The 23,608-nt window shown below is 38.8% G+C and overlaps 1 protein-coding gene across 3 annotated transcripts in view; it reads left to right on the plus strand.

Annotated features, from left to right (window-relative positions):
• LOC310720610 (ubiquitin carboxyl-terminal hydrolase 9X-like) overlaps positions 1–23,608 on the plus strand; it is a 44,105-nt gene that overhangs the window by 13,557 nt on the left and 6,940 nt on the right. The window contains exons 3-35 of one of the 3 annotated variants that reach the window (XM_083531365.1): positions 1,043–1,194; positions 3,878–3,957; positions 4,034–4,146; positions 4,306–4,524; positions 4,695–4,810; positions 4,896–5,147; positions 5,261–5,399; positions 5,633–5,785; positions 6,113–6,217; positions 7,343–7,549; positions 8,248–8,384; positions 9,625–9,758; positions 9,886–9,973; positions 12,071–12,413; positions 12,549–12,644; positions 12,719–12,930; positions 13,082–13,322; positions 14,032–14,181; positions 14,464–14,584; positions 14,666–14,796; positions 15,128–15,406; positions 15,509–15,634; positions 15,761–15,898; positions 16,063–16,229; positions 16,529–16,637; positions 17,631–17,777; positions 17,912–18,058; positions 18,876–19,083; positions 19,325–19,545; positions 19,779–19,969; positions 20,067–20,240; positions 20,318–20,459; positions 22,253–23,012. In XM_083531365.1, coding sequence (XP_083387491.1) covers positions 1,043–1,194; positions 3,878–3,957; positions 4,034–4,146; positions 4,306–4,524; positions 4,695–4,810; positions 4,896–5,147; positions 5,261–5,399; positions 5,633–5,785; positions 6,113–6,217; positions 7,343–7,549; positions 8,248–8,384; positions 9,625–9,758; positions 9,886–9,973; positions 12,071–12,413; positions 12,549–12,644; positions 12,719–12,930; positions 13,082–13,322; positions 14,032–14,181; positions 14,464–14,584; positions 14,666–14,796; positions 15,128–15,406; positions 15,509–15,634; positions 15,761–15,898; positions 16,063–16,229; positions 16,529–16,637; positions 17,631–17,777; positions 17,912–18,058; positions 18,876–19,083; positions 19,325–19,545; positions 19,779–19,969; positions 20,067–20,240; positions 20,318–20,459; positions 22,253–23,012 — 5,998 coding nt within the window. The remainder of the gene's footprint in view (positions 1–1,042; positions 1,195–3,877; positions 3,958–4,033; positions 4,147–4,305; positions 4,525–4,694; positions 4,811–4,895; positions 5,148–5,260; positions 5,400–5,632; positions 5,786–6,112; positions 6,218–7,342; positions 7,550–8,247; positions 8,385–9,624; positions 9,759–9,885; positions 9,974–12,070; positions 12,414–12,548; positions 12,645–12,718; positions 12,931–13,081; positions 13,323–14,031; positions 14,182–14,463; positions 14,585–14,665; positions 14,797–15,127; positions 15,407–15,508; positions 15,635–15,760; positions 15,899–16,062; positions 16,230–16,528; positions 16,638–17,630; positions 17,778–17,911; positions 18,059–18,875; positions 19,084–19,324; positions 19,546–19,778; positions 19,970–20,066; positions 20,241–20,317; positions 20,460–22,252; positions 23,013–23,608) is intronic. The other 2 variants (XM_083531367.1, XM_083531366.1) reach the window with 2 other exon arrangements.

A 23,608-nucleotide genomic window follows, 5' to 3' on the forward strand; every position in this document is an offset into this window, starting at 1 on the left:
CTTAATTCAAAAAGTAACTCCGTTACTTTGTTGATTACTTACACCAAAAAGTAATGCGTTACTGTTAAAAGTAACTTTTTAGTTACTTTTTTAAAGAACGTTCTTGAATGTTGCCATTAATGCCCTTTTGTCCGTTATGGTCTATACAAACACAAAACTGACTTAAACACAATGTAATTTTTAAACACTATTTTATTGAAGTCAGACCAGCACAAACTGACTATATCACAAGGATTTCTGAAATAAATAAAACAAGCTGAATTATATATTCACAATCAAAAACTAAAGTGGCTTCTGCTGTTGTGTTGAGCTCTTAAAAATGTTTCTTTCACAGCTGAAGTATGAAAACTATCAACAATGTAGAACAGAACGCCGGGTTAGCTTCTAGCTTCTCAGGCATGGAGGTACTGGAGCAGCTTCATCAGATTGGAGTTGCTGTTTATCGCAGTAGATACGAGCTTCGAACCAGAAAGACACAGCTTACATTTGACTTAAAAGTTTTTGTCTTTATACTCGACTAAAGTGAAATAATTAGCATATTTCCACTTTGAGAAACTCGTCTTGCTCTCGCCTCGATTTGCCATTACTGCCGCACAGACCTGAATAAACGGAGACACACCCACAGGGCGTCTTCTTCATGTTTACAGTGGTTCATCCTCCAATCCTACAATGCGACGCTGCTGTAAGCAGGTTAGACTGTTTAATTCATTAAAAAAAGTAACGGGTAACGCACCATACGGTAACAGTAACGAAGTTACTTTATTTTTAAAACGAACGCGTTACAGTATTAGTTACTGTCAAAAGTAACGCGTTACCGGTAACGCATTACTGCCCAACACTGGTTATGGGGTTCAGTTTTTTTGCTTGAAGTTTGTAAAACCGGGAAAAACCCAGGAAAAATTCATAAATTAGCCGCTTCGTTGTTTAAGCCGCGGGGTTCAAAACGTAGGAAAAAAGTAGCGGCTTATAGTCCGAAAAATACGGTATTTATTGATGTTTGTATTGCTGCCTTATATGCATCTGTGTTTGTGTGTGATTTTAGACACTTTCTCCCAATTCTTCTAATGAAACATCTCCAGTGAGCCCCCCGGAAGGACAGGCACAGGGGCAAGGTGATGCTCAGCAGGCACAGGAAGAGGAGGAACCGGCATTTCCTCACACAGACCTGGCCAAGCTGGATGATATGATCAACCGGTCCGTAGTCTTCTAATGTAGAGCAAATGTTTGCTAGTTTTACAGTACAAAGACTGAGATAACAAGATTATGGACAAGTCGAATAGTAAAAATTATAATTATATAATAATAATAAAAAAATAATGATAATAATAATACAAAGATTCCATCACTTTTTAGATACTATACCAGGGAAGCTTATAGTTTTAGCTAGGTAAAATTGTTGTAGATTGGTCACTTATTGGCTGTTTTAAAATGAACTCATCCACACCTGCTTATTCAAGCAGTAAATGAATTTATACACCCAACCTGGTGGTGTAGTGGTGAGGTGAATATTTTTCTCCTTTTGCAAAAAAAAAATAAAAAATAAAATCAGCTTTGTTGTAGCGTTTGTTACATCCTATCCGAGTATTGTTGCTGACCTCTTACTTCTATATTGGTTACTTTCAGCATGATAATGCTTCATGTCTCAAAGCACAAAGCTTTAATTTGTTCCATGCACGTGACAGTTAGTGCAGTGTGCGTCAGTGGTCTTGTCAGTCAATCCTGGGATGTGGTAGAACAGGTTCAGGGCATGAATGTGCAGTAGACAAATCTGCAGTATTCGTTACAATGTGGTCCAGAATTTCATACACATGTTGAATGGATGCAACAAAGAACTGAGTTTATCCTAAGTGTATAAATATAAATATTCTACCTGCTATTTCTATGGTTCCCTATACCAAGTGGCTGACGAATCCATGTTGCTGCCTTAATTATGAGTTCTTTGACCTATGGCCTATATAGCCCTTTGAGGACTAGATTCAGATTGACCACTGGTTTATTTAATTGCTTCATCTTTACAAATGTCCATAGTGAAAGGTCTGTTTTCCACTATGATCGATTATTTGTTTATAATGATTAGGTAAGATTTATTAGATTTTTATTATTAGATTGTTTATATTGGTTTGACCAATTCTAACGATCTTGTTCACCTGCATTGTATGCAGTTGTATACATTTATTATATTATATATTATATTATTAATTTAATGCAATTAATGTATCATCGTGTATATACAGTGAGGAAAATAAGTATTTGAACACCCTGCTATTTTGCAAGTTCTCCCACTTAGAAATCATCGAGGGGTCTGAAATTGTCATCGTAGGTGCATGTCCATTGTGAGAGATATAATAAATAAATAAAAATCCAGAAATCACAATATATGATTTTTAAACTATTTATTTGTATGATACAGCTGCAAATAAGTATTTGAACACCTGTCTATCAGCTAGAATTCTGACCCTCAAAGACCTGTTAGTCTGCCTTTAAAATGTCCACCTCCACTACATTTATTATCCTAAATTAGATGCACCTGTTTGAGGTCGTTAGCTGCATAAAGACACCTGTCCACCCCATACAATCAGTAAGAATCCAACTACTAACATGGCCAAGACCAAAGAGCTGTCCAAAGACACTAGAGACAAAATTGTACACTTCCACAAGGCTGGAAAGGGCTACGGGGAAATTGCCAAGCAGCTTGGTGAAAAAAGGTCCACTGTTGGAGCAATCATTAGAAAATGGAAGAAGCTAAACATGACTGTCAATCTCCCTCGGACTGGGGCTCCATGCAAGATCTCACCTCGTGGGGTCTCAATGATCCTAAGGAAGGTGAGAAATTTGCCCAGAACTACACGGGAGGAGCTGGTCAATGACCTGAAAAGAGCTGGGACCACCGTTTCCAAGGTTACTGTTGGTAATACACTAAGACGTCATGGTTTGAAATCATGCATGGCACGGAAGGTTCCCCTGCTTAAACCAGCACATGTCCAGGCACGTCTTAAGTTTGCCAATGACCATTTGGATGATCCAGAGGAGTCATGGGAGAAAGTCATGTGGTCAGATGAGAACAAAATAGTACTTTTGGGTCATAATTCCACTAAACGTGTTTGGAGGAAGAAGAATGATGAGTACCATCCCAAGAACACCATCCCTACTGTGAAGCATGGGGGTGGTAGCATCATGCTTTGGGGGTGTTTTTCTGCACATGGGACAGGGCGACTGCACTGTATTAAGGAGAGGATGACCGGGGCCATGTATTGCGAGATTTTGGGGAACAACCTCCTTCCCTCAGTTAGAGCATTGAAGATGGGTCGAGGCTGGGTCTTCCAACATGACAATGACCCGAAGCACACAGCCAGGATAACCAAGGAGTGGCACTGTAAGAAGCATATTAAGGTTCTGGCATGGCCTAGCCAGTCTCCAGACCTAAACCCAATAGAGAATCTTTGGAGGGAGCTCAAACTCCGTGTTTCTCAGTGACAGGTCAGAAACCTGACTGATCTACAAAAGATCTGTGTGGAGGAGTGGGCCAAAATCCATCCTGCAGTGTGTGCAAACCTGGTGAAAAACTACAGGAAACGTTTGACCTCTGTAATTGCAAACAAAGGCTCCTGTATCAAATATTAACATTGACTTTCTCAGGTGTTCAAATACTTATTTGCAGCTGTATCATATAAATAAATAGTTAAAAAAAATCATATATTGTGATTTCTGGATTTTTTTTTTAGATTATGTCTCTCACAGTGGACATGCACCTACGATGACAATTTCAGACCCTTCATGATTTCTAAGTGGGAGAACTTGCAAAATAGCAGGGTGTTCAAATACTTATTTTCCTCACTGTATAGTTATTTATTATATTCTTTTGTCTTTAATGTTTTAGGCCTCGCTGGGTGGTTCCAGTCTTGCCAAAGGGGGAACTAGAAGTTCTACTTGAAGCTGCTATAGATCTAAGTAAAAAAGGTAAAAAGGAATTGTAGTAATAATCATTTTCAGCTGTATTATGTTTGTACCTGTGGTCTTTTCCTTTTTCCTGAAGGGCTTGATGTGAAGTGCGAGGCATGTCAGAGGTTTTTTCAAGATGGTCTGACGATCTCGTTCACAAAAATTTTGACAGATGAGGCAGTGAGTGGTTGGAAATTCGAAATTCATGTAAGTAGCTGTCAGAGCTATTCATCACACAACTGCTTAAGTTATATATCATGGAATTGTTTACCCTGTGAAACCATCAGCTGCTTTTTTACATGACAAAGTGATATTCTAATAATGTTATCAGAACTCTCTATGATGAGCTTTTGATTCACTCCACAGAGATGTATCATCAATAACACACATCGGCTGGTAGAGCTATGTGTAGTCAAGCTGTCTCAGGATTGGTTTCCATTACTTGAGCTTCTAGCCATGGCAACCAACCCCCACTGCAAATTTCACATCTACAACGGAACACGCCCATCTGAGAGTGTACCTGCTGGTCTCCAGCTTGCTGATGATGAGCTCTTTGCACGCCCACCAGATCCACGTTCACCTAAAGTAAGTGCATTTAGTTTCACTTTCCTCGGTCAGTGGCTGCACTTAGATACGTCCCAAAAGTCAATGGGTAAAGTAATGGATGTAAAAAAAAAAAAAAATAATAATAATAATACGCATTTCTGGTTTCCTCAACCTTTTTTCATTTTGCTTTTCGTCTTTTCATTGCCCAGGGCTGGCTGGTGGACCTTATAAATAAATTCGGCACACTTGGAGGTTTCCAGATCCTGCATGATCGTTTCATGAGCGGCCAGACTCTTAATGTGCAGATTATTGCAGCTCTCATAAAGTGAGATGTTCATCTTCACAGAAAGACGTCTCATATATACGGTCATAGAATGGATTATTAATGTTGTACTTCTTTTTTTCTACAGGCCATTTGGTCAGTGCTATGAGTTTTTGACATTGTACACAGTGAAGAGGTTTTTCTTGCCTGTGATCGAAATGGTTCCACAGTTTCTGGAGAATCTGACAGATGAAGAACTTAAGAAGGAAGCTAAGAATGAGGCTAAAAATGACGCTCTTTCTATGATAATCAAGTCCTTGAAGAACCTAGTGTCACGATTACCAGGCCAAGAAGAAACCGTCAAGAACTTAGAAATCTTAAGGTTAAAAATGATCCTTAGGTGAGACAACACTTAGCTTGATAATGCCTAATTGATAAAGTTGCTAAAATTAAATAATTAATTTATAAATAAATAAAATAAATAAAAACTAATAAATAATTTTGCCTTTTCAGGTTATTGCAAATCTCCTCTTTTAATGGAAAAATGAATGCACTAAATGAAGTAAACAAGGTGATCTCAAGTGTTTCATATTACACCCATCGCCATGGCAACCCAGAGGAAGAGGAGTGGCTAACTGCTGAGCGGATGGCGGTAAGAGAATATTTCATGATTTTTATGGACAGTGAGTGAAAGCTGTAAATTTCTATAATATTTTCTGCATCTTTCAATATATTGCCAGTGGAAGTTGATGAAGGGTTGTGCTCTGCTTTTTTATTTGTTTTATTTTTTTTGGTTTATTTATTATTATGCTTGCATCTTTAATCAACTGTATTGATTGCTTGTATTCGATAAAAACGACTTTCTTTTATCCCTCAATTTTTCAGGAATGGATTCAGCAGAATAACATTCTGTCTATCGTTCTGAGGGACAGCTTGCACCAGCCTCAGTATGTGGAGAAACTAGAGAAGATATTGCGCTTTGTAATAAAAGAAAAAGCACTTACTTTACAAGACCTGGACAATATCTGGGCTGCACAGGTACTTCAGCTACAATGACTTGAATTAAGCTTAGTAACAGAATAATAGAGTGATAACAACAGCTGTGATTTACCAAGCTGGATACAAGCAGATTTTCTTTTCCTATAAATCGCTCATAGGGACATTTACACAACAATACAAATCAGATGTGCTGCGCATGTGCCTGAAATCAGTGTTTCCAAAACTTATGTGTATGTGAATTAAATCTTTAGTGTGGTTTGGCTTATTTAAACATTTACATACAACCTTATTAAAAGATTAATAAATGAGGCCCAAATAGACAGCTTAATATCAGAAGTCTTTTTATTTGAATACCTGTTATTTTAGGCTGGAAAGCATGAGGCCATTGTGAAGAATGTCCATGACCTGTTGGCTAAGTTGGCCTGGGATTTCTCACCAGAGCAGCTTGACTACCTGTTTGACTGCTTCAAGGTAAGAAATGATCAAGTTATAACAATATAAGATCATTGCAATGTGTAGTCTTTTATAAAACGCAGAATAGCTTCTGTGTACAGTGCATTTAGAATGTGTTTAGATCACCTTTAGGTTTCAGCGCTACTATCCACAGAGAGCTACACCCATCTCACACTCTGGCAACCAGTGCAACACTTCTTCACAGGGATTTCCCTTAACACTTGCCTCCACTATACAACTGGCCCTGGAAATGTATACTTATGGGCTTGAGCAGATACAAATGTATTGCCAGGAAAGACGGAAGGCTTGAAACTTAGTTCCCTAGCTGTAGCCATAAGATGGCAACTGATTATCTGGTTTATATGAGGTCTGATGAGAACAAAGTGGAAAGAGGAGACTGATGATTGGCTTTAATTGCAAATAATGAATCACACATTGCTTCATGAAAGTCAAAACTCAAAATCTCAGGTCAGTCAGCAGTATTTCATATTTAACGATACTTTTAATATAAAGAGGTAATTCCCAGAGTACTTATTGTCTGTATATGAAAGTGTAGTCGCACACAAAAAAAGGTATAGATGTAATTTTTTATATCAGTGTTGGTAAGGAAGAGGGCAATAGAACCTGTCAGTAGAAAGGTTTTAGAAAGGCACACCATCTCTGTGACACCACCAATTAGGGCTTTATGGAAGCAATTCTTTACGACAATCTAAAAGACTATTGACTCGCACAGAGACACACTTTGAGGAAAAACACTGCTCGAGAGTGCTCAGATCCTCCGACTGAGGTAAAGGCTCACTTTTTCAAATCATAATCATAAAATTACACAAGGCATACAGAAGTGATTTCTGCATGAGCCTGTGAACTTCTTTTAATGGACATTGGTTAAATAAGTTTTGAGACCTGAAAGGTTTTGATACAACATAAGAGATTCCGAAGGAACGAATGGAAAAATCTACCTGAAAATCCAGTTATAGAATCATACAAATAAAACAATACTGTTATATGTATTTACATACATAAAATACTCAAATTGAAGGTCCTACTACAATCTGATTAAGAAAAGTGAATCATTCTGTTAATTTATTAGGTAGGGTTACAGTTTGCGCTGTAAGCAGCAAATCAGGTTCTCTTTGTTTACAGGCAAGCTGGACAAATGCAAGTAAAAAGCAGAGAGAGAAGCTGTTGGAGTTGATCCGCCGGCTGGCAGAGGACGACAAGGATGGTGTGATGGCTCACAAGGTTCTAAACCTGCTGTGGAACCTAGCGCACAGTGACGATGTCCCTGTTGATATTATGGATCAGGCCCTAAGTGCCCACATTAAGATTTTGGACTACAGTTGTTCCCAGGTATCTTTTTAAATTATTCATTACATTTCGGTTATGTCGCCGGCCTAGGGGACGCCAAAAAGCGTCGAGATAACCGATGATCGAGATAAAGGAAAACCAATATGGCGCCAATATATTAACGTGCTTGAAATTTCTTTATGTACATGATGTGCGTTATTAAATGAGAATGTGCATGCACGTGTTTTTGGAGGGTTTTTTTTACACAACAGCGTTGCCGCGATTTGTTTGATCGGTCATGCGGATCGAAATAACCTGTAATGCGGATAAGGAGGCGGAAGCCGAAGTAAACGCAAACAAAGTTTAATGAGAATACTCAGGAGATAATCCACCAATACTTGTAGCGAAGCAGTAATATCCAGTGGTGTGGTCCACAAAGTTCTGTAAAAGCAGACAGTTCGTGTAGAGAATCCACGGATCCGCGCTATGGAAAGCGCAGCGCTGGGCAGACACGGATAAACGTGGTGCAGACAGCGTGAACATCGAAAACAGCAGCATCGGGGTAATCCAGGTGCCGTTGAGAGAATGCAGAGTCCGAGAAGAAGGGTACATAGCGGGATACGTATACGCGATTACACAGACCGCCATGAACCAACACATAACAATAAGGGGGCGTGGCAGGGGGATTCCTGACATAACCGACGTTAAGTGGCAATTTTTCTTTTCGTTTGTTCATGTTGTCCTCTTTCACATTCTTGCAGGATCGGGACACGCAGAAAATTCAGTGGATAGACCGTTTTATCGAAGAACTGCGAACCAATGATAAGTGGGTGATCCCAGCTTTAAAACAGATCAGAGAGATCTGCAGTCTGTTTGGAGAGGCCCCTCAAAATCTCAGGTCAGTCGGCAGTGTTTCATATTTAATGATACTTTTGATATAAAGGGATAATTCCCCAAAAGTACTTACTGTCTCTATATGTTAAACTGTGCATATTGATTGTAAAAGGTGCACACGCTTCATTGGGTAGACTTACAAGGTAGGATAATCGTCATTAAATGTAAAAAAAATAACGTTTGCATGAAAAGGTTTTTTTTTTTTTTTTTTCTTTTAATATATACACAGAATTAAGAGCACTCCATGAATTAGAATACATTTTACATGAAGTCAGTTTTCTTAATAGGACTTGAAATAACAGCAGAGTGCACACCTCCTGGAAACCATGACATTTTATGTATGATTCCAGTCATGGAAAATGCATACAAAAAAACAAAAACCAGAAGAAAATTAAAAATGTTCTGGAAAGTCCTGCTGCTCTGGAATGTTTGGTGGCTTTTAGATGGTTAACAAATGCCTGTAGTACTATTTTTACCAGTTTGACTAAAGTACAGACTGTCCTGATCTCACCTCACGATCATGGTTGTCATAGTTGACTGGCAACAATGATCATGCTTTGAGCATGTCTAATAATTAGACATGAATTCCATATCTCTATTAAAGTTCTGACATTAATCCATGCTCATCTTTCATTACCAAAGAGAAAACAGAATGACTGATTTAAAAAAGGTGTTTTAGAGACATTCCGAATGATATTCTGCATATTGCTCGTCGTAACAGAGTATCTAGTGGATATCTATCTTTAATAAACAGAAATCATGTCAAACATGCCATTTAAGATTCGACCTTTGTCTTTATCTATGACTTTAACCTTGGTTAATTAAGTATTAAGTAAATTCAGAAACTGCTGATCTGTTATTTTCCCATACTATTGTCTCGAGGGTTTAAATGTTAACTGTAGTGCTTGTCCTGTACCTGCAGTGTTTTTGTGCATTAGTGCTGCTGCCAAATGATTAGCTGATATTGGATAAAAGTGGATGTTAACTATATAATACTAAAAGGGATGACAAGAAACAACGAATGATCCATCTAAAGCTGTAGACATTTAAATGATGCAACTTAATAGTCATCAAAATAGTTGGGAATAGCCTATGATTTTTGATATGTCCCTTAAAGTGATTTCTTTAAATTCATGGGAACATTGATTACAAAGTTTCATTTGAATTTCGTGTCACTTCTGTTTGCTCTGCTTTTATAGAGTAATTTTCACAGTGTATGCGTATGTTTGTGTTCACCCTGACAGCCAGACGCAGAGGAGTCCTCACGTATTCTACCGACATGACCTGATCAACCAGCTGCAGCACAACCATGCACTAGTCACACTAGTTGCAGAGAACCTGTCTGCCTACATGGAGAACATGCGACAATTCTCTAAAGGCATGTTTAAGTGACTGCAAAAATGTGTGCTTTTAAAAAGGTTTTGTTTAGTATTTTTTTATATTCAGTGCTGTTTACGTTCAGTTTGAGTGAGTCTAACTTCCATGATACTGTTTGTTGTTTACAGAGCATGTAGGTTTTGACCCTCAGACAGTTCGCGTGGGCAGTCGCTACAGCCATGTGCAAGAAGTTCAGGAGAGACTCAACTTCTTGAGGTCAGAACTGGCCTCATTCAAATCTCTTCAAACCCTAATTAACCCAATGAATTTATTCAGGTCAAAACGTATGTACAAAAGGCAGTTTAAACAAGTTACAAAAACTACTATCCCAGCTCCAAAAATGTTTACTAAACCCATATTATATTCACAATGGAACATTGAAAACATATCAATTGTTTAAAGGGGGATACACTGTTGGTGTTCTTGCCATGAAGATAGCCTCAGTAGCTGGCATGGCATTAAATAAAAGTATATGATATGATATGATATGATATGATATGATATGATATACACTGTCGGTGTACAGCTGGAGGAACATTTTGCAACTAATTAATTTAATTGGCAACAGGTGCATAACATAATTGAGTATAAAAAGAGACAGAACATTAAAGAGACAGAGTCTCTCAAAAGTAAAGATGGTGCATCAAACTGCAAATTAATTTTACAAATTGTAGAACAATTTCAGAAATGGGCAGCTTGCACATCTGGAAAGGCACCATTAATGTTAAAAGGTATATACAGGTTTTGAAGCAACATATTCTTCCATCCAGACTATATGTTTTTCAGAGAGGGTCTTGCAGATTTCAGCAAGCACTGCTACACCACATGCTGTATTTATTACAAAGCATTACTTTATAGTAGAGGAGTCTGGGTTTTGGGCCTGTTTACAGTCCAGGCATTTTCGTCCCCCTTCTTTCATTGTGGTAATAACTTAGATTTACAGTATTTGGCAGACGCTCTTATCCAAAGTCACTTACATTTATCTCAATCATACAACTGAGCTGCTATCGGGTTAAGGGCCTTACTCTGAGGCAAAGGAGTGGCAGCTTGGTGTGGCTTGTATTTGAACTCTTAATCTTTCAAACAGTGTCCTTAACCACTATGCTACCACCTCCCTGCTGTCTGAGAAAGCTTGTCACTAGATTTAGCAGTGTGGGTACTTGTGTACATTTACACAAGAGCATTAATAATGTCAGTTTTTAATGTTGGGAGACCAGGTCTGGGGTGTAGTTTAGTTCTTTAGTTCTAAACGGATGCTTTGGGGGAGAGGACAGGGTTCTGCTCACTTAAGTTCTTCTTTACCAGCCTTGGCAAACTGCAGGTCTCTGTGCACAAGAACATTGGCATGCTGGACCAGGTTTGGGACTCTTATTTCCAGTGATGGAAAAGTATATACAGAGACATACTATAGAACTGTGTGCTTCCAGATTTGTGGACAACATTTTACAGAAGGCCCATACAAAGGTGTGGTGATCAGGTGTCAATATAGCCAGTAAAGCCTTGCTATTTTATATTGTACTTCTTTACAGCGCTGCTGGTTAGAAAACTAGACTTTGTATGTACATTGTTTTTCTGGACTGCAGTTTGAATTTTATTGCTATGTGTGGCTTGTAGTTTGCACATTACATTTTTTTTTTAATCAATGTTACAGTGCATGTAATGGATTATTTTCTGGTACATACCCCTCAGACTTATACAGGGTGGTGCAAATAGAACAAGTTTTCAAATAAGTTTTACGTTGATTTTCGATATAAAAAATTTTATTAACACCAAAACAATCTGTTTTAAATGCAGTTCAATGGGTATACATTGATTATTTAATTCGTTTATATAAAAGATTATATTGGAAAGATGACGTCCTTCTTGCGGTGCACATAACCGGAGCCTCTCCTCAAAGTTCTGCATCGCACCAACATTTCTTCTGCCACAGTTGCAGTTTCTTCTTTCAACTTGTCTACTGTACGAGGTTTTCGAATGTAGACTTTCGATTTGAAGTAACCCCAGAGAAAGAAATTGCAGACAGACAAGTCTGGTGGGCATGGGAGCTAAGGGACATTGGCAAAATGTTGGACAGTAACAACGGAATTTATATTTTTAAAATAATACTACAATTACAATACTACTTACAGGAAGGTGGTCAGCTTCCTTCCCCTTCCCAACTACTTACCCAGTTCTTTTTTGCACAATCCTGTACCTGATATTTTATTTATTTTTTTCTGTGGTTGAAATAATGTATCAGGATGCTACAGTATGTGCCTCCATTTGTAATAGGACAGCAAGTGGATGAAGTTTCTCTTACCCCTTGCTGTGTAGATTCCTGTTGAAGGATGGGCAGTTATGGTTGTGTGCACCTCAAGCGAAGCAGATTTGGAAGTGCCTGGCAGAGAATGCAGTGTTCCTCTGTGACCGTGAGGCTTGTTTCAAATGGTACTCCAAACTCATGGGTGACGAGCCCGACCTTGACCCAGACATCAACAGGGACTTCTTTGAGAACAATGTGCTGCAGCTGGACCCCTCACTACTGACAGAAAATGGGATGAAGTGCTTTGAGCGTTTCTTTAAGGCAGTGAATTGCAGGGAAGGCAAGCTAGTAGCCAAACGCAGGGCATACATGATGGACGATTTGGAACTTATTGGCCTTGACTACCTCTGGAGGGTAAAGTTGAACATTGAATTTTTTTTTTGCAAATTTCATGTAGGTCTTTACTTGTCATTAACATTGTTTGAAAAAGGCCATCTATAATTTTCAACTCCACCTTTGGTAAGAAGTAATTAGTTATGTGTTCCACAGGTTGTGATTCAAGGAAGCGATGATATTGCCAGTCGGGCAATAGATCTGCTAAAAGAGATTTACACAAACCTTGGACCAAAATTACAAGTTAATCAGGTAAAATTCAAACCTTTATCAGTCTGCATAAAATGCTAAAATGATAACTAAATATGGCATTGTGTGACTTACAGGTAGAGATTCATGAAGACTTTATACAGTCGTGTTTTGACCGCCTGAAGGCCTCATATGACACACTTTGTGTATTGGATGGAGACAAGGACAGCATAAATTGTGCTCGACAGGAGGCCATTCGTATGGTCAGAGTGTTGACTGTGCTTAAAGAGTATATTAACGAGTGTGACAGTGACTACCATGAGGAGAGAACCATTCTTCCCATGTCTCGGTCAGCTATGTTTACGTCTCATTCTTTCACCTTATTGTAATATTTGTGCTTTAAAACTGTAAACAAGGCCTAAAATTTCATAAACATTTTATAGCATGTTCGAACATGAGGGTTGTAATATTTTAATTCGTCTTTGGTTGCTGCCTTTCAGAGCATTTCGTGGAAAGCACATTACCCTAGTGGTGCGGTTTCCTAACCAAGGTCGGCAGGTGGATGACCTGGATATTTGGTCTCATACTAATGACACCATTGGCTCAGTACGCCGCTGTATCTTGAATCGCATCAAAGCCAATAGTACACATACCAAAATTGAGCTTTTCATTGGAGGAGAGATTGTGGATCCAGCTGATGACCGCAAGTTAATAGGACAACTCAATCTTAAAGACAAAACTGTGAGCACAATATTTTATGGATTAGGGGTGCATGATATATAAAATTATCAAAATGCTACAAGTGTCTTAAATTTTTGGAATATGTATATCAAAAGGGCTTGCGATAAATTCATTATTTTGATACCTTCGATAAACAAATTATATTTATTTGTGCGAAACAAATAGCAGAGAATAGACTGGACGTGCCCCTGTTGTACTTTGAGGTGTGTATGGTGGCCACACACTCAACCTAAATAACTTTAAGCTCCGGTACATGAGGAAAATGCTCTGTATGCTCAAGCAAAATGATCCCCCGTTGATTATGAGCTACTTTTACTGCTTCTGTTTACTTGAATGCCTTTTCTATTTGCCAGCAGTGGATGAACTCAAATGGCTTAAGAGTAAAATGAAATATTATTGGCTAATTTGTATAACACAATGTACATTGTCCCAAAGCATAGATAAAGGTTGTAAAATTATAATTTATATATTAGTGTCTATAAGTTTATCACTGAGTTTATCCCTAATGAGCAAGCCAGTGGCGACAGTCTCAAGGTAACAAATTTGGGAAAAATTGGTTCTGATTCACTGCCTGCCACACTGACTAACTTTTTTATATAGGTGTGTATCTATAATATCATGCAGCCCTAGTATGGATTCTAGCTAAATAATTTTTATCTTGTTTAAAAGTGGTTCATTTTATTATTATTTGCTGTTTCCTTCTTTCTAGCTGATCACTGCTAAGTTGACACAAGTCAGCGCCCACATGCCCTCCAGTCCCGATAGCTCCTCAGACTCGTCCACGGGCTCACCTGGGAACCATGGAAACCACTACAGTGATGGGCCCAACCCAGAGGTGGAGAGCTGCCTGCCAGGCGTGGTGAGCCACCATCTTGGTTTTGCTACTCCTTAAGCTCTTTCGTTCTTGTTTTCAGAACTTAATACACCGATCAGATCGTGTACAGTAATTTGAGTAGTTTGAAGCTTTTATTAACTCAATTAGACAAAAAAAAGTGCAGAACTTGTTTCTGGTGTCTCGGAGGAAGCACCCACTTTGGTTTGTTGCAGTTTTTTGGAATAGGTTTCTGGTGAGTAGGCATGGCAGGTGAAAAAGTTGGAGGAAAAAAAAAAGTGTAGTAATGTGTTTGTTTTTTCTTCCCAGATCATGTCGCAGCATCTGCGGTATATCTCATTCCTTTGGCAAGTTGCTGATTTGGGCTGCACTTTAAACATGCCTTTGCTGCGGGACGGAGCCAGGGTTCTAATGAAGCTCATACCTCCAGGTTTCTTTTCAATACAGCAATAACTACAATAAGTAATGATTGTGGAGCTGGTTTTGAAAATTTTAATTTGTGTGTCTTTAGACAGCACTACGGTGGAGAACCTGCGTGCAATCTGTCTGGATCATGCTAAGCTGGGAGAGAATAGTCTCAGTCCCACTTTAGATTCTCGCTTCTTTGGCCCCTCACCCTCACAAGTTCTCTATCTCACTGAGGTATGCATGCAATTGAACTAAAACAAAAAACAAAAATAACTTTGTGGAAATGTAGGAAATGAGAGCGGCTTTTAGAGATTGCTGATAGTGAATAAGTTTCCAAGAAACGTTAAAGGGTGAAAAAAAATCAATTGTGGAACAGTCAATCCATGGTTGCATTCCAAACTACACATTGTCATACTAATTAGAATGTCAGATACAAACGCCTTTCCACATAATTAGTAAAAAAAAAAAAAAAAAAGGTTTTTCAATGTAGCAGTGTCTTAAAATAATAACAGAAAAATTTCAATAACTGATTTGTGCAACCCTAACAAGACTTTTGAATTGCTAGGTTGTTTATGCCCTTCTTATGCCAGCCAGTGGCACTCTGGGTGAAGATGCCAGTGATTTCCAGTACAACTTTCTTAAAAGTGGTGGTCTCCCATTGGTACTGGGCATGCTCACCAGGAACAACTTTCTGCCCAACACAGACATGGAGACACGTCGTGGGGCCTACTTAAATGCTCTGAAAATTGGAAAGCTCTTGCTCACTGCCATAGGTTTCGGGCATGTTAAAGCAGTGGCAGAGGCTTGTCAGCCTGTGGTGGAGGGCACCAACCCTACATCACCAGTAAGAAATATCAAGCACAGGATCAGCCATTGTGCATTCCTGGTGCATATTTTTCTTATTTAAACATTTGTGCATATAATTAAGTATTTATTTGTCACCTAGATAAATCAGGCAACCCATGACCAAGCTCTGGTGCTTCAGAATGCTCTCCAGAACATCCCTAACCCTGCCTCAGAATGCATGTTGCGAAACGTGGCTATCCGACTGGCTCAGCAGATCTTTGACGAGGTACTAAGCATTAACATACATCGAAACCCCTGACAAGCCCAGATGCACAAATATTTCTTACTTTAATTAAATTTAACACTAAATCAACCACCTTTAACTCATTTCAACATTTTTCACCATTCTCAGAACTTCTTTCAGGCATCAAAGTACATCCCAGATATCAGTGTGATACGAGCAGTGCAGAAAATTGTGTGGGCTTCAGGCTGTGGGAGCATCCAGCTAGTCTTCAGCTCCAGTGAGGAGATTAGTAAGATATATGAGAAGGTAAAAGTTTTCAAAGATTGACTGTCTTCCTATTTTGTTCTGTAGGTTTCATAATTTGAATGGCTGTTGTTTTGTTCATGTGCTCACAGCAGGAATGTTCAATTTGCTTGCTATATCTTATAGCTGTAGCAGTCAGTCATGCACTAACCAGTAGTGATTTACAGACTAATGCTGGTAATGAGCCAGATATGGAGGACGAGCAGGTGTGCTGTGAGGCTCTGGAGACCATGACACTCTGTTTCGCTCTCATGCCAACAGCCCTGGATACACTCAGCAAAGAGAAGGCTTGGCAGACCTTCATCATCGACTTGCTCTTGCACTGCCAGAGCAAGTTAGTACCAAGCACACACACACACACACACACACACACACACACACACACACACACGCGCGCGCACACATACACAGATGCATAGATTTTCTTCCATGTTCTCTCATTTTCTGACTAATTTCATAATTGTTTTGACTAATAATAATAAGCTCTTGAATGTTGGTTTCAAAATGCATCATTTTGTGCAGCGCTTGTATCCTGCACATTTGACAATTCCTACAATTTGATAGAAATTACAAAACTAAATTTATCATTCAGCTTTTTTTTTTAAACCATACTGTATGCTGTTATTTACGCAGGTCAGTGCGTCAGATGGCACAGGAGCAGTTTTTCTACATGGCCACCAGATGTTGTATGGGGCACCGCCCCCTCCTTTTCTTCATTACACTTCTCTTCACTGTTTTAGGAGTGAGTGTGAAATATGATTAGGAAAAAAAAAAAGTCATGTGTAGTTACCGTTTCCTAAAGGATTTATTCATGGTTAATTGTTTTCTCAACTATTTGGTCACTAATTCACACCTACCAGGTGAAGGCTAACACACACTTCCTCTGAGATATGAAAAGCATCCAAGAACAGCAACAGAATAACGCAACACATTTGGAGGAATGCACTCTGTTTTGCTCAGCATATGAGTTTACAAACCTTTAAATGTGTAGCTGAGATTGACAGAGTAGAGATACTATGCCATTCCTCCCAGCCAGAGTGCAGTCAATTTTGCTGTCTTGGCTTCTGGTCACTGATGGCGATAAAATCATCGCTATTTAAATTTGCGAATAATGCTTTCTGTTGCACCACTTAGAGGTTGCGTAAAAGTTTATTTTGTTGATGTTCTTCTTAATATTAGGAGTCCAAACATTGGACTATTCTTTTTCTACTGGATTATTCTTATTCTAGTATTATTATTTTAGCCTTAAAATGAATGCAGACCAAACATGAAGGCATGAAACTTCTCATGATCAGATGATCATATCTCATATTTTAAAAATAAATTATTTTCCACTGATCCCTTTGGTTCTCTTTCAAGAACAATGTAACTCCATGCACATTGTTGTCCGTGTACCAAGTGTTTTGTTCTTTTTTTTTTGTTATACCTTCAGTAAGGTTAGTTTATGTTGTTCTATCATGTTTTTTGTGAAATTTCATTTAGGTTCTTGTTGCTTGGGCTTAAGGATATTATAGCCTCTCTTTTCATGTTTATTTGTTTACTGTTTATTTTTTATAAAATTTGCTTATTATGCAGACTAGTCATAGGATTCTTAATTAAAATTTGATATAGTATAATATTAGATATTAGGCAATATATTGAAGAAAAGGTGTTCTACAGTTATTTTGTATTTATTGTTCTGCACTGATGAACGTCTATGCTTTCCTACTCTTTTGTACATTTTGTTTGCCTTCAGAGCACTGCAAAGGAAAGAGCAAAGCATGCTGGTGATTACTTCACCCTCTTGAGGCACTTACTTAACTATGCATTCAACAGCAACATAAACCTCCCTAATGCAGAAGTCTTGCTAAACAATGAAATTGATTGGTTAAAAAGAATCAAGGTCAGTGCAATTATAATTTTTTTATTATTTATTGCTCATACCCTGAACACCCATCATAGGGGCCATTTCTGTGCATCATCCTTATCCGTTTTTGCGTTCAGTTTGATTAAATATAATGTTTATACCTTCACTAGGATGAAGTAAAGGGAACAGGGGAGACTGGGGTGGAAGAAACCATTCTTGAAGGTCACCTGGGCATTACCAAGGAACTTTTAGCATTCCAGACCCCTGAGAAAAAATTTTATATTGGATGTGAAAAGGGTGGGGTCAACCTTATCAAGGTAAGCATGATAATAATACTGCAGTATTACATTTTCTGCCAATGCCAAATCAATGTTTTGTTATAAATACGTATATTGAGACTTTCCTTTGCAGTTGTCTGTTTGTCTGTGTGTCCTTTTTCTACATCCACTTAAGAGTCTTGTTAACATGACATCTTAAGAGTTTTGGAATGTATGTATTGTCATTATAACCAGCAGATTAGATTTTTTAAATTGATTCAAATAGGGCCAAGCTTACAACACACTCAGGGCATGAACATTTTCATACAGAGATGTCATATATAGTTTTTAATGTTACTTACACGGTCAAGAACCTGAAGCCCATTTAATGTTTACAATTTTCCAAATTTGTGAAATATCAAAAAATAAAAAATAATTTTAAAAAGTGGTTAATTATTTAGTTAAGTGGTTAATTATAGGATTTGTGTGGAACCCCTGGATAAACTGATTTTGGTATCGGTCAACACATGGTTGCGATACCGTATATTTTAAGGTTATGGGAAGGACTAGACTAAAAGGCATTGCTATTTATTGTGTTGGAAACAAGTAATTCTCATGATTCTAATAGTTGTAATAATAATTATGATTATAATAATAATGATGTACACTTCACTAGTTAAAGACTATTAAACAGGATTTTTATAATTTTTTTATATATATATATATATATATATATATATATATATATAAAAACCAAGCCAGTTTATGTGATCATTTTAGAATTCTTTAATATTAAAGCTCTAACTTCTCTTGCATTCAAATTGAATATATATTCTAATGGATATTTTCCCTGTTTCACTTTTTTCCACATTTACAGGAGCTTATAGATGATTTCATCTTCCCAGCCTCTAACGTGTTTCTGCAATATGTCAAGACTGGAGAGTTCCCTGCTGAGCAGGCGATCCCAGTATGCAGCACTCCTGCCTCCATTAATGCTGGCTTTGAACTACTTGTGGCCCTTGCTGTGGGATGTTTACGCAATCTTAAACAGATTGTTGACACTCTCACAGAAATGTATTACCAAGGCACGTAAGACTAAAGAATTTCTAGTATGAATTGTGGAATGATTAGCTGTTGGGAAAATTCAAGCTTAATTCAGTATTTAGCATGTATTAGCCTATGCTTCAATTTAGACAACAAGTGATTAAAGTTTGATTACATATTGATTAGGTATAATATTTTACTTTTAGTCAATTTTAAAACTTAATATTGATCTGTTGGTAATTAACTGTTATTTCTAAATGAGGATAATTCTTTTCTTTTCAGGCTGTGAGTCTCTCACGGAGTGGGAATATCTTCCACCTGTGGGGCCGCGACCCACTAAAGGATTTGTAGGGCTGAAGAATGCCGGAGCCACATGCTATATGAACTCGGTGATCCAGCAGTTGTACATGATTCCCTCTATCCGAAATGGCATTCTGGCCATCGAGGGTGCTGGCAGTGATGTAGACGATGATATGTCTGGAGATGAAAAACAGGACGGCGAGGTAAATCTTCTTCCTGCACAATGACTTTCACAGTCTTAGTTATGCTCAAATGTGTTTATCAGCTTATTGTTGGTGGGAATATTTTTAACACCCTGGATTGATTAAAGACCTATTTTAATTTGGCTGTCAATTTGGCAGTTTATTGTCGTGGCATATTTAATCTTTTTGCCATGCCCCCTCAAATTAAAGGTAGCAAAACCATTGTCCAAGCATAACCTATCACTGTGCTACAGAGTAATGTGGACCCCAGGGATGAAGTGTTCAATTATCATCAGCAATTTGATGATAAGCCCTCTCTCAATAAGGCCGAGGATCGCAAGGAGTACAATATCGGAGTGCTGCGCCACCTGCAAGTCATATTTGGCCACCTTGCTGCGTCCCGGCTACAGTACTTTGTACCTAGAGGATTCTGGAAGCAGTTCAGGTAACATTGGTAGAATATCCTTCTATTAAAAATCGGTAATAATTACCTTTATTTCAGTTATTCTGTGCTAAAATGTAACTAAAAATGTGATTTACAGGTTGTGGGGGGAGCCAGTGAATCTGAGGGAACAGCATGATGCGTTGGAGTTTTTTAACTCTCTGGTAGACAGCCTGGATGAAGCACTGAAGGCCCTTGGTCATCCCAGCATGCTTAGCAGTGTCCTGGGTGGCTCATTTGCGGACCAGAAAATTTGTCAGGGCTGTCCACACAGGTAAGAATATAGTTTATTGCCTCTTTGTCCAATTTTAGAAGATGGGATTAAACAATGTCATATTAATGTGTTGGTAGATATGAGTGTGAAGAATCCTTTACAACACTGAATGTAGACATCAGAAACCATCAAAACCTCCTAGATTCCTTGGAACAGTATGTTAAAGGGGACTTGCTGGAAGGAGCCAATGCTTATCATTGTGAGAAGTGCAACAAGAAGGTACAATAATATGTTTACATTTACACTGTTTCACCTTTTTATTTAAGGAATTAGAGCATTACACCGTGGAACATGATACATTGCAGTTACCTTCGTTTACTGATTGAGATAACAAGCTAGACCCCCCATTGCCCCCCCAAAAACACCCTCACACTAAGCAGCTAATGTTCACATGTACAATGTAAAGTGTAATGTTACAAAGCAATTAATCACAAACACGTCATTACACACAAACAACAAAAAAGATAAAGGAATAACGGTCCCACAGAAGTTATGATGAAAAGAAAATGAGAAAAAAAAAATTAAGAACATTTAGGATATAAAAACTTATCTAAACATTTAAAAATAAATGACTGGTAAATAAGCTAATCAAATGAAATTATTCGGCCCACTACAAGTTAAATATTTGCAAAAACAAGTTAATGGAACTGTCATTGAAACTGACTGCAGTTCTTGCGTCCCAGGATGCTGAAAAAATTATTCTCCCTTACATGTACTGTATATAAAGTGGAATATATACAGTGGAACCCGGTTATGTCGATGTCTTAGGGGGTTGCCAAAAAGCATCGAGATAACCGATGATCGAGATAAACGAAAATCAAAATGGCGACAGTATATTAACGTGCTTGAAATTTCTTTATGTACATGATGTGCGTTAATAAATAAGAATGTGCATGCATGTGTTTTTGAAGGGTTTTTTACACAACAGCGTTGCTGCGATTTGTTTGATGAAGGCATGCTATAAAAATGTACATACATGTTTGTTAACTGTCAGGAATCCGCCTGCCACGCCCCCTTCGGCGTGGCAGGTGTTTTCTCGGCCGCTTTCTTTGAAGCTCCTGGCTTCAATCGCGGTGCTTGTTTGTCACTCATCACCAGCTCCTATTTAAACTTCCACACTCTCACCGTCCGTTATTGTTGGTATATGTTGGTTCACGGCGGTCGTTGTTATCGCTCATGTGTATCCCGGTACGTGTCTTCCCACCGGCACTCTCTCACCGGCTGCTCTTTTCTTCCCAAAGCGCATCGCGGAACCCCCCCCGATCCTGCCGTTGTTCATTCTATGCTTTTGCTGCTCATCCCACGGTCTCCTGTGTGCTGTTCAGCTCCGCGCTTCTACTTTCGCCTCCCGTTCATCGCATAACATTTAACAACAAAAGGCATATGTGCACTAACTAACAGCAGAGATTCACCAGTATACAATACAACACCTGTAGCAGCTGTAAGACTTGATTTTTCCGCCACTTTCGCGAGTTCTTTTGCGGCTGCACCGAGATAACCGACGTTAAATAGCAAATTTTTCCCACCTTGTGCTCGAGATATCAGGGTTCGGCGACATAAAAAAAGTCGACATAACCGATAAAAAATGCTAAGACAGCGAGAATTTGGCGGTTCCACTTCAAAAACGTCGACTTAATAGGGTTGTCGAGGTAACCGAGGTCGAGATAAGTGGGTTCCACTGTATATAGAAAAAGCCTTTTCTGAAGAGAGGTCAATGGAGAATTTCCAAACTTACCATATTTAAAAGTGCTTACAGGACTTTCGGTCACTTGATGTAGCTTTTTGCATTTCCATTACATCACTGGGCAATAAACAATCAGACCTTGGACTAAAATTGCTAAAACATGCTCTCCTAGAAAGATTAGCAACTGTACTGAAGGCTTTCCTCAATCCCTATAGAATGTCGAATATTGAATTTTTAAATGCTTTGAGGCCTTATAACACTGCCATCTGCCAGTTCTGCTTTTCTAGATCTAGCCTCACTTCTTAATGTTGTGTGTGTTCTTCGACAGGTTGATACAGTGAAGCGGTTACTGATTAAGAAGCTTCCTCCAGTACTGGCCATTCAGCTCAAGCGTTTTGACTATGATTGGGAGCGCGAGTGTGCCATAAAGTTTAATGATTACTTTGAGTTCCCACGTGAGTTAGACATGGAGCCATACACTGTGGCAGGAGTGGCCAAGCTGGAGAGCAATGAGGTTACTTCAGAGAGCCAAGTTGTCCACCAGAATGCACCCTTAGACCCGGAGCTGGGCGGAAGCTCTCGTTACCGGTTAGTAGGAGTGCTGGTTCACTCAGGTCAGGCCAGCGGTGGCCATTACTACTCCTACATTGTCCAACGACACAGCAACGGTGCAGATGGCCAGCGAGATCGCTGGTATAAGTTTGATGATGGTGACGTCACTGAGTGCAAGATGGATGATGATGAGGAGATGAAGAACCAGTGCTTTGGTGGAGAGTACATGGGAGAGGTATTTGACCACATGATGAAGCGCATGTCATACCGGCGCCAAAAACGCTGGTGGAACGCTTACATCCTGTTCTATGAGCGCATGGACACAGTCAGCGTCGATGGCGAACTGTTGAAGCAGATAGCGGAGATGACGTTGGTGTCAAAACCTCACCATCTCAAGATGCCCTCGGCTATCGAGTGCAGAGTGCGCAAGCAGAACGTGCAGTTCATGCACAGCCGCATGCAGTACAGCCTTGAGTACTTCCAGTTTATTAAAAAGCTTCTTACCTGCAATAGTGTCTACCTGAACCCACCACCAGGTATGAACTGGTCAATTTAAGTGTAGCAGTCTACACTGTGTGCACAATTATTAGGCAAGTTGTATTTTTGAGGATTAATTTTGTTATTATACAACTACAGTGCTCTTGGTCAATCCAAAATGTTAACCAACCCTCAAACCTGAACATTAAAGTAGTAAAAGTGGAGGTTTGGCTTTCTTAAGAGAATATCTACATGTACACCATTATTAGGCAACTATTAGTGTGCAGAATTATTATGCAACTAAATGAAAAACAAAGATTTTCCCATCTCACTTGTTTATTTTCACCTGTTAAAGTGAGAAGAATAAACAAACTCAAAATTTACATATAAACATTTCTGAAAATTTTAAAAAGAAAACCTCAGTGACCAATAAAGCCACCCTTTTTTCGATAACAGTCACAAGCCTTCCATTCACGGAGTCAGCAATTTCTTGATTTGGTCAGAATCAACTTTTTGTGCAGCTGCAACCACGGCCTCCCAGACACTGTTCAGAGAGGTGTACTGTTTACCTTCACTGTACAGTTCCTGCTTGAGAAGAGCCCAAAATCTCTCAATAGGGTTTAAGTCCAGTGAAGAAGGGGGCCATGTCATTAGT

This window comes from Silurus aristotelis (assembly GCF_946808225.1).
Source record: "Silurus aristotelis genome assembly, chromosome: 2".
Lineage (NCBI taxonomy): Eukaryota > Metazoa > Chordata > Actinopteri > Siluriformes > Siluridae > Silurus > Silurus aristotelis.